This window comes from Durio zibethinus, chromosome 6 (assembly GCF_047325235.1).
Source record: "Durio zibethinus cultivar Kanyao isolate XHJ-2024 chromosome 6, ASM4732523v1, whole genome shotgun sequence".
Taxonomy (NCBI): Eukaryota; Viridiplantae; Streptophyta; class Magnoliopsida; order Malvales; family Malvaceae; genus Durio; species Durio zibethinus.
Genome location: NC_143167.1, coordinates 2218134 through 2229145, shown reverse-complemented (window position 1 = coordinate 2229145; position 11012 = coordinate 2218134). Strand labels below are relative to the sequence as shown.

Here is an 11012-nt window from a genome sequence, read left to right as displayed (position 1 = left end):
AAATTAAATGATAATGTTTGTAGCTTGGAGATCAGATGAAAGGAGAAATATATGGAGGGTTTCAATCTGTATAAACTCCAACCCTAAACCCTCCTCTTGACAGAAGCCATCCTTCAGCAAACTACTCTGGAATGAATTTTTCTGGTCCAAAGAAAGTTGATCACGTTAACCTATTCCAGATATGTTATGTTTGTTAAATGCAACATGCCTCAAGTACCCTAAAACTTTTTCCAGAAAAGCTGGAACTGTTTGCGATCACATATGAAAGTCTGAAGTCCAACAGAGGAAAATCCCCTCAATAGAAGCAATAACTCCTCTGATTTTCTACTTTCAGCTTGATCCAAGGAAACTTGTATTGTTCATATATTCTGACAGACTGCTATATAAAATGCATCTATTCAATGTCCATAATTAATTGAACAAACACCGGATTGCTTGGAACTAGCTTGGAAATTCACTGAAAGCAGTTGAAATGATATTATTTCATCAAAATTTATTGATAGAATGTTGCTTCGACATCAAATAGCAAAATTAAGATAGAAATATATAGAGTGATGCATTTGCTGCATAGCCGTAGTTTGTCCTTAAGCAAGCGTATTAGCAATATAACATTTCTTCCAAAAATTACTAACTGAAGAAACTGAAAATAAAGAGGTGAAATCTTCAACAGACCAGCAGCATTGAACCATCATCAGATATTCTTCAAGGCTTCAACCATCAGTTTATAGAGAGCAAACCCACCTTGATGGCAGCCAGGCATTTTTGATGTCAAACTGTCTAGTTCAATCTGATAAACAGAAAAACGAAATGCAGTGACATGTTTAAAGATAAATGAAGAAAATAAATTTATTAACTATCAATAATAGCGTCGAAAGCTTTTTAGTTGGCATTTTTTACTCAATCCTAGAAGACTCAGCATGAAAAATTGTATATTCAACTTTTGAAAACAAATGGCTTTTACTATAGCATGGCCCCAATCAGGGGACAAAAGGGGGTTAGAGGGGAAGAAAACACTCCAATCAACTTACGGTCCTACCATACTTGACCATTGAACCCCTCCTTACCCTGCAATCTCAACCAGTGGATTCCTGATGCATGCCATGACACAGCCACTACCAAAAGTTTCACTACAACGTTGACATCACCACAAGAGCACTAATGACCACAACACCAAAAAATTGTGCCACCATGAACACCACCAAAGTATTTGCAAGACTTTGACTTGTAGTTTTTTTTTTTTAATTAAAAAAAAAACCAGTAATTTCAGCAAAAATAAATCAAGTTATAACATTTTGAAAGAAAAGATGAAAGGAAAAAGGGAAAGACTGACCAGTGAGACTGTATAAAGTTGAGTGGATTCATAGCCATCTTGTGCGTTAGAATACAGTTGCTGAATTTCTTTTGATTCGAGACTACATTTAATAAAGAAAAAGATAGCTGGTCTAACATTCAAAACCCTACGAGACATGCCAATAAAAAGTGGATCCGACTGCCAGCAGAAGAAAACCAAAAGCCATATCAAATATTTTTCAGAGAGAATTTAATAATTAAGAATGAACAAGAAAATCAATTATCAAGGAAAATGCATTGCAATAGAAACCAGGAAGGCAACTAGGGCCAGCAATATGGTTTTCTTTGACAGAAATAAGCTATTAATTCAATAATGACAACGGGATGAAAGCCATGTGAACATAACAAAGTCATTTTTCAACTGTCTGAAGATGAATTTATGATGGGGTTTTTCCCTTTTTCTTTTGGGAACACAGACTAGCATCTCTGATGGGGAAAATGTCATTATTGTTAACAAAATAATGCTACAACAATGAGGGCCAATTTGGACGAAATGTATATCGTTTGAAACAAGGGTCTCATATCAAGGACCAGATATTTAACTTCCCCTATTCTGAATTTCAAACCTAAACAGTTGTGAGGTTCAAACATTTATTTTGTGTCGATCAAAGAAATGACTAGCAGAGCTCTGCATTCCAGATATTTTGACAATTAAAATTAACCATAATTTCACAACCACGGGAACACAAAAGTGACTTATCACTTACCAGGGATGTAGTTGGTACTCCTATTTCCTCAACAACTTCACGAATAATACTATCAAACATCTCTTCAGAAACCCTTTTATTAACAAGCTCATAATCTTTTGAGTCCTTGCTGCATTTGTGTGTTTCTATTCCAACTTCTTGAGGCTGTCGGACCAAAGAAAAGTAGAAATACACCAATAAATGCAGCTAAACTTGGTATTATTAATTTTTCTGCGAAAGAATAACAGGGACTAGCTATCAAAAAGTATTACCTCAGGGTGGCCTCCTGGGAAAACAAGATGCCCAGGAAATTCACCAACATTATTACTTCTTTGCAGCACCAATATTTTCTTGTCAGATGTCTCCACAATTGCACCATTACCTACCGGGCTTGAGGTGTGTTGACACTGTGTTGAGTCATCTGCAGAAAAGTAAAGCTAATGGTCAAGAGATACAGAATCACATGTACAACAATCAAAAGGTTTGTAGCTTTGTTTGTATAAAACTTCAGCAGCACAAGGTATTTTGTGATTAATGAATAGTAGTGATTGATACCTTTCATTGGGGAATTGATTTCTTGGTGATTATCTTTAGTAGAAAATAGAAAATTTCAACGGTTTCATTTCTATGTTATTTTAGGACACAACCAAATTGTTAGCAGAGTATTTTGTTAATATGTAAGACGCAACATACTATATACCAATTTGTGTTAACTGCTAACAAGAAGAACAAGGAGGGAAGAGCTTATCTGCAGTGAATATTATAAATTTGCATTGAGATACCTTCTGATGCAACCAAGAATTTTTCCCACAAAGGATTCAAATTTGTACCCACAAAAGTTCTGGTAACAAGTAGAAGTTATTGAATCATTATTATATCAGAAGAACATCAATAAGATACGATATAAGTAAACACTCGCGTTATATGTTAGGCTACCAAAATGAGTGGATAAAGTCATTACATTTGAAAAGATAGTGCAGTTAGAGCATATGCAGAATTAGTAAGTTAAGAAATGCATGCATAAACAAATAGAGTGAAACAGAGACCTATAATCTGTCAATCCAAGGTGGAGGCATACAAATGACTCTTCGTTTGATCCATCTCCACTCTTCTGACTATATCCTCCATACTGTAAAAAATTATAAACAATGCCAACAATGATGACGAATGCTAATTCAAAACAAAATTTATCAAAATGAAATAACTTTGTGAATGGTGAAGCATGATCATCTTGGTTCTTGGTTTTCTCATATTTTACATTTGTTTATCATGTTTATAAAATACTTCATTACAGAAAAGGGATCAAATTTTCTTTCCTTGCACCTCAAAAGAGTACCCTAAAAGTTTACATTGAAAAAACAAACATAAGAGGTAAATAAGGTCAGAACATACCCTAAATTTCTTGCCATTGAATAAAGATTCATTTTTCTGAACCCTCTGATCCCATATCTAAGCAAACCAAAAAAAATAAAACATTAGAGGTAAAAAAAAACAGAAAAAAAAGAACATCTTGACTTTCAAAAACTTCAAAACTTTAAGTTTACCTCAGAAATGGAATTCTCCAAATTCATGTCTGAATGAGGAATTCTATCATATGATTCGTCAAAAACCACAGACAGCTTCATCCACCAAACCAAACAATAATTTCATAATAAATGAAAAATGAAGGCTAATACAAATGCAAAAGAGAATAAGACAGAGATGTTATAACCTGTGGCAGAGACAGACCAAAAGGGCATGAGAATAAAAGCTTGTAAGCAAGAGGAGAGCACCCATTACACCCTACCTTTTCCATTTTGAGAAATTTTAATGAAAATTCACGACTATTCGATTTCACCTCCTAAAGGTAGCCTTGGATTTTATTTTCTTCTTTTCACATCAGTGCTTCAATTGCAACATGAAAGTTGATTCAGGTTTTAAAGGTGCAAATGTGATTATACCAGATTTTTTATCCTGTCAGCAATCAGATATTTGTCTGAAGAGAACCTTTTTTTGACAACCTAAGCACATTTTTTTTAGTTGTGCTCTTGTTGTTGCTTTTTGACGTTAAAGATTGCATCCAATTCCTATGGCATGGGATCCATGAAATGGTAAGTCTCAATCAAATCCCAGTATCTTTAATCTGTAATCAATCTCATAATGACACTGTTGGGATTAAGAAAAGGTGTAAAATGAGCATTACTTGGTATCAAGACTTGGATTAGAGTGTCAGAGATCCTTTCAAAATGATGGGCTCTGAGTCCCAAACATAGTTGGATATGGTCCTATAATTTTGGGTGCAGCTGAGCTCCTGCCTTCTGGACCTGGCAAAATCTTTTCACAAACAAGTTTAACTCCTTGGGCTTTCATTATCATCAAAGTAATTTGTTGCATTAGAAAATGAACTTGAAACCCAAAAACATGTGAATCAACTAAGGCTTCGCACTAGGGAAGATCAAACTAAGGGTTGATTGAGCCCCAAATACTAAGAGAGGACTCTGTTTTAAAGGGCTTATTAACATCACTCCATCAGCAACATTTAAGCAATATCCAAGCTTAGCTCTGATAACTCAAGGGTGTTAAGCAAAGTTGACATGCACTGGCTTCATAATCCTTTTCCAAAAAGAAGAATTAAACTTGGGATTTAATTCTTATATTTAGAGACATGTCAAACACATGATAGTACTATTTAATTTCGGATCAGATTTCTCAACTTCTTTACCAAACCAAAGAAAAATGCAACGACTCTTTTAGTGTAGCTAAGAAATAGCAACCAAGATTGTACGTGAAGGTATTTATGAACCACTTTTAAATCTGTGACTAAGTCCCAGCCAGGATAGGCCTGATCACACTTAAAAATTAAAATATTAAAAAGTATTACTATATTAATATTTTAAATATTTTAAATATATTTTAAAATTGAATAAAATTTTTATAAATAAAATAATAATCCAAGCCAAACTTAAAATTTACATCACCCGATTGAGTTAAGTTCATAATGCGGATTTAGCTCAAACTGTGGACAAATCTAATTACACGTCAGAGAGGAAGAAGAAAAAATATGGATATTCTTGGTATAGTTATGAAACACTAGATTATAATTTGTATGTTAATATCCACATTGAAGGCCATTAATGTTAAATTGCTTGTGTCCAAATCCTCCAAAAATTTATGGTGAAGTCTATCGTTATGTAAATACAGCTAATTGATCACAACCATACATTGGACAACTTCACGTGAGTATGTAATGCAGTAAAGAGTGTTCTTTTTATTAATTTAACAAGCCAGCGAGGCGTCATAATTTCTAGTTTAAACTGAAAAAAGAATATTTTGGTTGACGAAAAAAGATGGAAAAGCTTGGCTGCTTCATGAATATATAAGCATACCGATGAGAAATGCAACTGCCTTGGTGGCGGCTGCTATATTAAATTAATGCTTCCTCAGACTTTCACAAATTGACCAGATGAAAAAGATTGGCCTCTAGCTTTAGAACGTGATTAAACTGCAGAACCTTATAAATTCTTGATCGTTCAGAACGCTTGTTTTTCTAGTTATACCTTCTTTGGGTGGGTGGGTGTGGGGTTTGGGATTGTGGCATCTCTGATCGTATTTCCTTTCTATTATTTTTAGTCTCTTTCTATTGACAACTTCTATCCACACTTCCACTACCACAAAACAAAAATAATTGATATTTTTTAGAAGAAAAATCCTTTTCTCCCCTGGAGTCATAACTTTGGAAAATGTTAATCATTTCTGCTAACATCAGGGTCTGGCTTTTCCTCATGGACCAACATTTTTGCCACAAACTTTGGGTGAGAAAAAAGCTTTTTGATTTTTTCCTTCAATTCTTTCTTTCCTTTCTTAGCTAGAAAGAATGAAGGTTAATAAAGTAGTAGTAATAAAATTTCCTGCCAAGAGAAGATTGCAGGATTAAGGAATTGAAAATTCAGAATCATATACAGCTTAAAAATATTATTGTTCCATGTAGGTAGCACTGAAAAATTTTCAGCAGACATACGCTGATTGATAGTTTTTACTGTTTAAGTGTTTGGTAGATTAAGTGATTTTAGAAATGCGTTTTTATTTGTTAAACCCCTACCTTTGCCTGTTAGGTGAGCAATCATTTTATAATATATAGATACCCAAGTCTTCACTTCATCTCTAGACTCTTGGAGGTAGGTTTTTTGAGCTGAGAAAAATGTCATTGGCCTTAAAGAGATCAGGAAGAAATTAAGGAATTTTTTCTTTTTTTTTCATATTTGTTCTCATGTTGTCTCTGCCAAAGGAAATGTTTTATTGTCAGTAGCAATCACAACAATGGCAAAGGCCATTAAATTCTCCATTACTTGATCTCTTTCTTTATCACAGGTAGAATCACAGAGATCAGTTGGAGTGTTAATTCCATGTACAATTGAAAATGGGGGTGACGAAAAGTACATTTCATCAATGGAGCCATGAAGGCCAAAGTGCAGTGCAGAAACATGGAGCCATGGCTGGCTGAATTGACCAATTCATCAATGGTGCATTTAAGGGTAAAAGGTGGCCATGGACCACTATGACTTGCTAGTTCCTAAGTTAACTAGGGACCAATGATTTATTGCTATCATTAAGAATTTTGGAGCTGGCTGGCATTTGCAGCTGTCAAACTTTTATTTGTGACCACGGGAATGGTGAGGACAGTTAAATTTACCAAACAAAAAAACCATTAATTGAAGAGTGGAATTTTTTTAATAAATAAAAAAAGAAAATCGATCTATTTTGAAGGTTTCTTCAATTCTATTCCTTAATTGATACATGAACACAAGTACTTTTCGTGAATTTTACTTTCAATGAATCATCATTGATGTGAAGTAATCAGAAAGCAAAGAAACAGGAAAGGGCTTTAATTGAAAAATTGTTGATGAGAAATCAAAATGAAGAGAGCAATTAATGAATAACTTTCAGCTAACACTATCTATTTTTAAGTCCAAATTTAAGAGCACTGAAAAAAAAAAATTCTTCATATTTTTTTACTTATATGCACTCCAATAATGCCTCTTAATTATTAATCACATCTTAAAGTGTGCATGGCCAGCATTTGTTTCAGTTTTCTAAAATTCATATGTTTACTATTCTTATTTAGACAATTTTTTTTCGTTACTAGGGAATGAGAGTACGCACTTTAAAGGAAAAAGAAAGAAAATAAATTTCCATCATACTCTAAGTGGTTCCTAATTGAAAAATCTCATGAAAAACAAAAAAAAAAAAAAAAATCATTCACCCCAAATTAATTTTGGATTGTGGTAAAACAAAGTTTGTAAAACAGTAAATTTGATGCATGAAGAGAAAAATGGAAGGATGGAAGAGACTACATAAATCCGAATTCAAAAGAGCAATAAATTCTGTAACCCTCTTTCATTAATTAATTCATGAAGATCAAGTGACAAGATCATGATATTTTTTCTTCTAAATTAATTTTTTGAGCATATTATTATTATTATTATTATTATTATTATTATTATGAGATGTATTAATTTATAACATTTCATGACATCTGGTATTGTATTTTTTATATTATCATCCATACTGGACCTCGATGGATGATCTTAAATGTTTTGGCATGAAACATATCAACAATTAACAACAAAAAAGAAAAAAAAGCAGTATTTCAGCATGTGCGTGGAACAGACTATTACTAACAAAAATATAATAAAGGCTTAAAGCTCTACTTTGTAAACTGTAACCCTCAAAATCCAACAATAAAGGAGTACCAATCAAGAAGGAAAAGAAAAAAAAACTAAAAAAAAAAAACCCAGCTCTCCAATAGAATATGACAAACTTCTCATTGTTTGAAGCTGCCCATCTTATTGGTTATGAATCCACCATGGGATTTAACAATCTAAGAACTTTGTAGTATACCATAAATGAAAGGAGCCATGATCTTTTTGAAAGGGTATGGGGAAGAAAAAAAAAAATGATAATTGATTCTATTTTCCTTATTATTATTCTTTTGCCTCTCTAGAATTTTAGTCCTCTGGAATTTTGAAGGTGCTAAGATCTTCATCCTGGATCCAACCGTACTTCTCCATGTAAGGATTAACCAATGTCTTTGGTGGGTACCTGTCAATTTCATCTTTCCACACATTTCCATCCCCTAAATCCCTTAGAACCTCCCACAAACAGCTGTTGCATTTAAAACCAGCCCCGAAGCTTATCATCAACACCCTGTCCCCTTTCTTCAACCTCTTTTTGGCTTCCATGTATGCTAAAACATACCAAAGACTACTAGCAGAAGTGTTGCCAAATCGATGCAGGGTCATCCTAGCCGGTTCCAGATCATACTCAGTGAGATCAAGGCTTATCCCAATCCCATCAATCACTGCTTTCCCTCCTGTGTGGATGCAGAAATGATCCACTCCACTCTTGAAGTTCACCGCAGCTTTAATACGTCCCTGAGTAGTTCCCTTGGGAGAACCATGTCGGTTCCATTTTTTAACAATTGACACTATCATGAACCGAAGTAGTTCCCTAACAGGCAGGATCTTTGGGGTAATCACCCTCAAATTGTCAACAAAAGAACGAGTAGCAGCTTTAGGAAGGTTTTTGCCAAGGTGAAATCCTACCCTTCCTTTCTCATCCTCCCTTTGAATACAACAATCGTATGACTCATCTCTGGCTCCATGATGTGTTCTCACCAAGCATTTCAATTTGAACATTGCACGATGCCTTAAGGACTTGTTGTTAGTCAAAAGAATTGCGCAGCCACCCGAACGGAACAAACAATTCGCAAGAATCATGGATCTGTCGTTGCCAGCATACCAATTTGGACTCAAAGACTCTGAGGTTACTAGCAAAGCGTACTTGTTTTTGTAAGACTTGAAGACATTGCGAACAATATCAAGAGAAATCAAACTTGCACTACATCCCATTCCGGTTAAGTTAAAAGACTTGATGTCTTGCCTCATTTTGTAGTGATTTATGATTCTAGAAGACAAAGAAGGAACTGCAGATAACATGGAAACGTTGACGACTAGGAGATCAACTTCCTGAGGGGAAATGCCTGCCCTGGACAAGAGCTTTCCAATGCTGTCATAAAAAAACTCTTCCATTTCCAAGATGCCATCTGCCAATGTTGGGCTCTCTTCTCTGCCTGAAAACATGATTCTTGGGGCGTAGGTTTGTTCCCCAATACCGGAACTGACAACGGCTTTCAACAGGAACTTGTACTCGTTGAGTCCAAGATTCTTGTTCCTTTTTATCACCTCCCCACAGAACTCAGTCCCGACCATTCTATCATCAGTTGGCTTGTAACATTGGTAGTCTAAAATGTAACATTCTTGGTCTCTCTTGTCATTAACCCACTTCCAAATTGTGAAGAAAAGGTGTAGGATTGGAAGAAGCAGCAACAAGGAGAGCAGCTCCATGAGAGAAAAATAATCAAGGGAGACGGGAAAACAAAGGGACGATAAAAGGCAAAGAAAAAGATAGAGAAACGGAGGAGGAGTGGAAATTTTTGAGCCTCTTGCGTTAGCTAAACTTGGTTAGATGAGGAGATCAAATGAAAGCCTTATAAAGGAGAGATCCCTGATGAGTTGGACACGTGAATCTGCTTATGAACCACTGCCATCAATCAACTCCCACCAACTGAATTTGTGTGTCATTTCGTATGAATCTTTATTACAAAGCTGAACACTTGTCACCCCTTGAGCAAGCTTATTGTTTTGGTCCGAAAGAGTCATGAATCTGATTCATTGGTCGTATACTAAAGATATCTTTTTAAGATACAAGTGCTCCCGTCATTTTTAATTCATAAAACATTTTTTATAAAAAAAATAAAAAAAATTTAATGAGTTAAAATAAATAATATCTTGTAAGTTAATGTAAATTATCTTAATATGTGAGAGAGAATAAAGAGAAAAATGCCGGCTTAAACCCAAAGAGCCAAGAGGAGGCAAATTGCGATCCTTGTCAACGTTTCTTTAATGACTTAAAAACTCCATTTCCTAAAACTATATTTTCCTAATTGATTTTACTTTGTTTTTCTTATTTCATTTGGGTCGGCAAGGTGTTAAAAATTCAAATTAAGTCTATTGTACACAAATGGAAAGCCATTATAGTTCACAGTTAGCAGCTTGCCCAATAAGGTCATCCCCATTTAAGAAGGATGAGGCTGATAGCCAGAAATAGAGACATATAAGGAGGGAAATAAAAAAAAGATGACCCTGCTGCATTGTTATTCCTACAAAGGAGCCATGAGTCTATGAAATTTTCACTATATATCGATAATGAGATCTATATCAAAATAACACTCATAATTAGGAATTGAGTGTTGGTATAGATATGCTGATTCAATTATGAAAGTAGTTTCTTGGTGTAAGTATGGAAGAATTGGAATGGACTTTGCTTGCATTATTGAAAAGAAAGCTCTGCTTAATTTTAGATTTGTTCTGCATACAAGTCAAGCTAGGGCAAGTATTATATATTATCAAAATACGTCAAGCATTAATACTGGCCCTATAGCAAAATATAGTAGAGGTAACCCTCCCTGTCTCTACATTATCTCGAAAGGCTTCCAGAAGTCAACTCCTGTTCAAGTAATTAAACCAGCATGTTTTGGGAAAAAAAAAAGTTCCTTTTTCAAGGGTGTGTAATCTATCCTTAATTTCTCTTAAGAACTAAATTTTTTTCAAATATGTATTTTTTAAAATTTTAACTAATACATATGTCATTTGAATTAATATTTAATTGATTTTCAATAATAAATCTTAATCGAGTATGAACAAATATTTTTAGGACACCTAGTATGAACAAATGTTTTTAGGAAGATGATCAGTGTTAGATTGGATTAGTGTCTCTTTTTTTTGGGTCAAGTATAATTTTACAAATTTCAACCTTTCCATGGAGAAAAGGAAAGAAGAAAAAGATAGAGATGATGCAAACATAGTAACTTCTTACTAATATTTTTCTAGTGGCATTAAATAGAGAGGACAGTGTAATAGTTAGGTGAAGAAATTAATA

General features: G+C 34.3%; 2 protein-coding genes across 4 annotated transcripts; both read right to left on the bottom strand.

Annotated features, from left to right (window-relative positions):
- Nucleotides 1–467: 467 nt before the first annotated feature.
- On the bottom strand, nt 468–4099 carry NUDT9 (nudix hydrolase homolog 9). Of its 3 annotated transcripts, none has more exons than XM_022875123.2 (9): nt 3748–4093; nt 3581–3655; nt 3429–3485; nt 3083–3165; nt 2819–2877; nt 2309–2457; nt 2058–2201; nt 1331–1489; nt 468–787 (listed from the first exon to the last, which is right to left on the bottom strand). In XM_022875123.2, the coding sequence occupies exons 1-9, from the start codon at nt 3829–3831 to the stop codon at nt 692–694; spliced, it is 906 nt and encodes a 301-aa protein (XP_022730858.2). In that variant the 5' UTR covers nt 3832–4093; the 3' UTR covers nt 468–691. The 3 variants fall into 3 exon arrangements, with proteins under 3 accessions (XP_022730858.2, XP_089619435.1, XP_022730857.1); XM_089763309.1 differs by having other exon boundaries at nt 3823–4092; XM_022875122.2 differs by lacking the exon at nt 1331–1489 and having other exon boundaries at nt 3748–4099.
- A 3570-nt stretch (nt 4100–7669) lies between these two features.
- LOC111285648 (3-ketoacyl-CoA synthase 12-like) lies at nt 7670–9668 on the bottom strand. The gene has a single exon (XM_022875199.2). The coding sequence runs from the start codon at nt 9416–9418 to the stop codon at nt 8021–8023; it is 1398 nt and encodes a 465-aa protein (XP_022730934.2). The 5' UTR covers nt 9419–9668; the 3' UTR covers nt 7670–8020.
- Between the last annotated feature and the right edge of the window lie 1344 nt (nt 9669–11012).

Bases quoted from the DNA above. Each gene is read 5' to 3' on its own strand.
- NUDT9 (XM_022875123.2), bottom strand. From the start codon at position 3,831: ATGGAAAAGGTAGGGTGTAATGGGTGCTCTCCTCTTGCTTACAAGCTT. The intron at 3,166-3,428 runs GTATGTTCTGAC...AATTTTTTACAG, and splicing joins TCAATGGCAAGAAATTTAGG to TATGGAGGATATAGTCAGAA. The intron at 788-1,330 runs GTCAGTCTTTCC...TCTGTTTATCAG, and splicing joins AACTTTATACAGTCTCACTG to ATTGAACTAGACAGTTTGAC.
- LOC111285648 (XM_022875199.2), bottom strand. From the start codon at position 9,418: ATGGAGCTGCTCTCCTTGTTGCTGCTTCTTCCAATCCTACACCTTTTC.